At 35.7% G+C, this 5,028-nt stretch overlaps 1 protein-coding gene across 1 annotated transcript; it reads right to left on the bottom strand.

Moving 5' to 3' along the window:
• Nucleotides 1-340: 340 nt before the first annotated feature.
• Nucleotides 341-2,109, bottom strand: LOC114715665 (protein DETOXIFICATION 49-like). Its single transcript, XM_028900527.1, has one exon. It carries the CDS (start codon nt 1,952-1,954, stop codon nt 443-445), a length of 1,512 nt encoding a protein of 503 aa, XP_028756360.1. The 5' UTR covers nt 1,955-2,109; the 3' UTR covers nt 341-442.
• Between the last annotated feature and the right edge of the window lie 2,919 nt (nt 2,110-5,028).

Here is a 5,028-nt window from a genome sequence, read left to right as displayed (position 1 = left end):
AAAGTCTCCATTTATGCCTTTTTATTCTAACAAAAGGAAAAAGAAAAGGTCATCTTTTTTTTTATATTTATATTTATTATTTATACCTTAACAGGTGGGGAAAAAAAGATGAGATATGAAGATAATTTTTATCTTATCACCATGCCTATCATTTTTTTTTGTTTTGATTTTTCTTCCTTCATGCTCTGGGCATTTATCTACAGCATTACTAGAGTATTTGAAATGTTCTGTTTGCTTACCATTTCTTCAGCCACATATTTAAGGATTTTTTTTTCCTTCTCTTTTTTGCCAGTAATTGTCCTGTATTAGACGTGACTTGGCATGAGAAAAGGGATCGATTTCTGAGGAGTTTTGATCCATGAAGAATAAAATTATGATCATAAATGAAACTAGAATAGGCAATTGGCAGCTGGAGTATGCCAATGTAATAACAAAATAAGAATTAGAACTCATGACTGTTTCTGTTCCTCTCATCATCCGACGTTTGAGAATCTTCCCTGATTTCCACTTTTTGTGTCAGTGCCTCCTTCTCTGTTTCATCCTCTGCTTCCCCTGTTTCTGTTAATCTCTGAGATCTCTCGGCCTCAGAATACCAATCCGTTCGACTCAGAATCACCAACATAGTCACTGCACAAGTGCCCTGAGCACCCAATAGGCCAAGCCATAAGCCTTCAAAATCAAACCCAGCAAAGAAAGCTAGCCAAATCGCCATAGGCATTCCCACCAGATAAAAGCTAGCCAAGTTTATAGTCGCACCTACTTTTGGGCTCGCAATGCCTCTCAGGACCCCACACCCTGTTGTTTGTGGGCAATTTCCTAGCTCACACAGTCCTATGATCGGTAAAACCGTGGCCGTCAGGCTTATAATCTCTCTATCGCTTGTGAACATGCTAGCCCAAACGTTCCTTACCATCACAGAAAACAGAAGAGCTGAGATCCCTACGATGAAGCTGCAAGATAGTCCTACGATGGCAGAGAGCTTTGCATTTGAGGGATTCTGAGCGCCAAGGTTGTTACTGACTCTGGTGGATACACTGAAGCTTATGGAAGATGGGAAAATGTAAAGAAGAGAAGTTGTTTGGATCAAAATCCCCATGGAAGCCACGGTGGCTTTAGGGTTCACCAACAGCCCACAGAGCAAAATCATGATCTCGTACCACCACCATTCCAGGCAAACTGAGACGCAACTTGGGATCGCCAGCTCGATTAGCGACTTCCACTGCGTGAAACACTCGAAAGAGAAACCACCCCATGTTTTCTTATGAGTTCCTGAGAAAATTATGTACATAATCAAAGAAGCCACGAGGTTGAAATTGGTCCAAACCCCACTCAAAGCCACGCCTTTGATTCCCAGACCAAGGTGAGAAACCAGGAAGAAATTGATGGGTATGTGAAGAAGAATGGCCAGAGCAGAACAGAGGGTGAGAGGCAGAGTAATGGACTGTGTTCGGAGGTAAATACGTAATGGGTGCAAGAGAGATTGAGCTAAAAGATCAGGAATCGAATAAAGAAGATAAGATTGAGCTCGTGTGGCTATGGCTTCATGCTGGCCACACAAGAGCAGAATCTGCTTCATGTAGAGCCAAAGCAGAGAGATGGGGATGGAGGCGAAGAGAAGAAGAAGAATGGTTCTCTGCAAGCAGAGGCCGAGAAGGGTGAATTTCTTGGCGCCGAAAGCCTGACCGCAGATGGGTTCCATGCCGACCGCGAGGCCGGAGAGGATGGAGTAACCAGTAATGTTGGCAAAGCCAACAGCTAGGGAGCCGCCGGCCAAGCTGAGCTCACCGAGACGGCCGAGGAAGAGCATGGAGATCATGGAACGACAGTAGAGGAGGAGGCCGGTGAGGATGATGGGAAGAGCAATTTGGGAAATGGAAATGAGCTCTTTGAAGGGGTCAGAGAAAGTGGGAGGCGTGTGGGATTCCAAGACTTTTGGGATCAATGGCTTGTTCATCGTGTTTTGTAGGTTTCTGACAAAGTTCCAAATGAGGAAACAGCAGCAGGGAAATGGAAATGGGATTGGGATTGGAATTTTATGCGAACACAAGATAAGTTGAAGTAAGATGAGGCATTATGTATTTAAGTGTGAACAGAGATGAAGCAGAGGAGGCTGGGGGGATTTGAGTGGGGGGTCTGAGGGATGGATTGCCAAGGGCTTTATATAGAGACTACAGAGAGGAAGGGACGATTTGGGGACGATGAAAACCTATGGAGAACGGCTTTTTTTTCCCCTCCTTTTTAATGAAAATGTTACACATGGATTTTTCCACACTAATTGTTTAAGGAAATAATTTATATGTTTAGCAATTAGGATACCGAAACATGGATACGGTACGACTAGTGCCTGGTGTATTTTTAACGACAAGGAAAAAGAAAAAGAAATTAGAATAAAGGTGTAAGTGAATTTGTTTATGTTTTTTTTTATACAAATTCTGTGTAATTTTCTCCTTCTTTTCTTTTTTCTTTTTAATAATAATAAAGTTTGAAAGAATTCTTGTATAAGTTTTACCAAAATAGAAAGAAAGAAGAGGGTATATATATAGAAAAAAAAGTAGAGAATGATGTATGGAAGGAGCAAAGGATGGGGGTTAGATAAAGACAACAGTGTCCTTGGGGCCTTCTAAGACAAAGGACCCATATTGATACCATCCTGCTGATATGAGAGTTCATTGTTTGGATGTTACGGGCTGTTTGAGGGAAATTAATTTTACGGTGTACAAAATAAATACGTAAGAGATTTTTTTATCTCAATTTGTATTAAAGTATTTTTTAAAAATGCTTTTGGATAAACCAAACACCCTCTAAATTTAGTTCTAAGTAAAAAAAAAATTAATTTAACTTATCTGGCGCTTATAATTATTGATTTTTCAAGTTAATTTATCTAATTTATAAACCAAACTGTTATATATTAGAAATAGAAAGGTAAATATGCACAAGCTGTGGCAATTTTGATGGCAAAACAAATTAAAGTTGTCAGTTTCGGTGCGAGACATGTTTGGAACAACGGGAGTTAATGAGTTTTGGTGGAAGGTAGTTGTTTAGGAGGCATCCTCAGATTCCTATGTGTTGTGGTGCAGCGTACTACGCTACCCCTCCTGTCTTCTCCTTCTCCCTCTTTGCTTTGTCTCCTCCTACCTACACATACACTCTCCCACATGCTTCTCTTTGCCTCTCTCTAACCACCTCAATCATATACTTAATTACCATACACTATTTCATTGAAAAACATTATGTGTTTCACGTTAAAAACCATTAAGGCCCTGTTTGGATAGCAGGCCAAACCATGATTTGGAGACCCAAACCATGGTTTGGGAAAAAAACAACCCAAACAGGCATAAATTATCTGAAACCATGGTTTCGGGAGAAGTGAATCTATTATGCTTTTAGCTCAAATTAGAGAGTATAATTGTGCCTATTAGAGTAAATCTCAACAATAATATAACTTTAATACCCTTAATTAATTTTCTATAAAAACATATTTAATCTTATATCTTATAAATAAATATACACATTAATTATTTATTAATTACATTATCTTATGTATTATTAATTATGTTGGTAAAAAATATATTATTAACAATTTTATTCCTTCAAATTAAAATATATCATACAATCTATGTTTTATATAATTATAATATTAACTTATGTTTTTTTAATAATTTGTACATATAAAAAGTGTTTCTGATAACAACTATCCAAACACTTTCACTTCTCAGAATCATTTTTTCACAAAATCTATTCTTCACAAAATCTATTTTTTCCAAAATCTATTCTCTGGAAGCTATTCTCCAAACCATAGTTTGGTTTCATCCAAACACTCCCTAAAACTAAAACTAAAATCACCGTTTTGACGAAAGCAGGTATGGTTTCTAATGTACTAAAACCAAATACATGCTAAAAGGCATTTAAAAAAAATATTTTTATATAAGTTGATACAAAACTTTTCTCATGTATTTATTTTGTACACTGTCACTTTTAAAAAATTAACGAGTCATAATTAAACAACAAACACTTTATATAACTATATTTTCATTAATGTACGTTGATTATATCAATGCTTGCATACAATTTTGAGAATTTAGGTCAAACAACTTACAAATGTTATAAAACTTATTAGGTCAATATATATAATTGTTCCAAGCAAAACGGCATTAACTCTTATTGGTTAGATAGCTACACGCAGTCAATGAATTGAACTAATAATTAATTATATAATAACGGTGAGGGCATGCTTGAATTATTCCTCACAAGGTTAAAATTGAACGTGCATTCAATATTATTATTAGTATTACTACGTAATTAACGATGATTCGAATTGTTGGTAAAAATCAAAACATGACACCTTTGTTTTCTTTTCAAATGTGGATATATTCGATTCGCCATTTTGCTCCATGTGAGGTGAGATATAGAAAACAGAGTTATGCATGTCTCATTGATTATATAATTAAATTTTTATTTAAAATAATGATTAATAAATAATAAACTAGCTTTTTGTGTGTCCACACAAAGACAACATCAAATCGAATTATTTATTTTAATTCTCACATGTCTTTGATAATTTTTCTTCCAAATTAAATTTCTTACGCCACGTTTGGATATATTGTAATGAATGTTTTGATGACATGATAAAATTAATATATTAATTATCAAATAAAGATTATTTTAGATTCAAATACAATCTCTGGCGATTGTAATCTATTGAATGAAAGGAAGGGACTAAATATATAGAATTTGAAACATCACCTTTAAGGGAAAAATAAGGTCTCAATAAAAAAAAATATATTTATATATTTATATATCCTCCATTTCATCGTTGACTCCGCATGTACAGATTCAGTAAGGGTGTACGTCAAGAAAGTAACGCTGGTCGTTACCAAGGGCTACGTCAAAAATTGGAACCTGAAATTTTTTTTTGGGGGTGGAGGGGGGAGTTCACCGGTGAAAAACCATTAGAGACATTAAGGACTTTTTTGGTTTTTTGTTTTGGAAATAATTTTTTATTTTTAAAAACAGGAAAAAAAAATTTGT

Source organism: Neltuma alba, unplaced genomic scaffold (assembly GCF_004799145.2).
Source record: "Neltuma alba isolate B1F8T4 unplaced genomic scaffold, ASM479914v2 tig00011604_pilon, whole genome shotgun sequence".
In the NCBI taxonomy this organism is placed as follows: domain Eukaryota; kingdom Viridiplantae; phylum Streptophyta; class Magnoliopsida; order Fabales; family Fabaceae; genus Neltuma; species Neltuma alba.
This window is presented reverse-complemented; position numbering and strand designations above follow the sequence as displayed.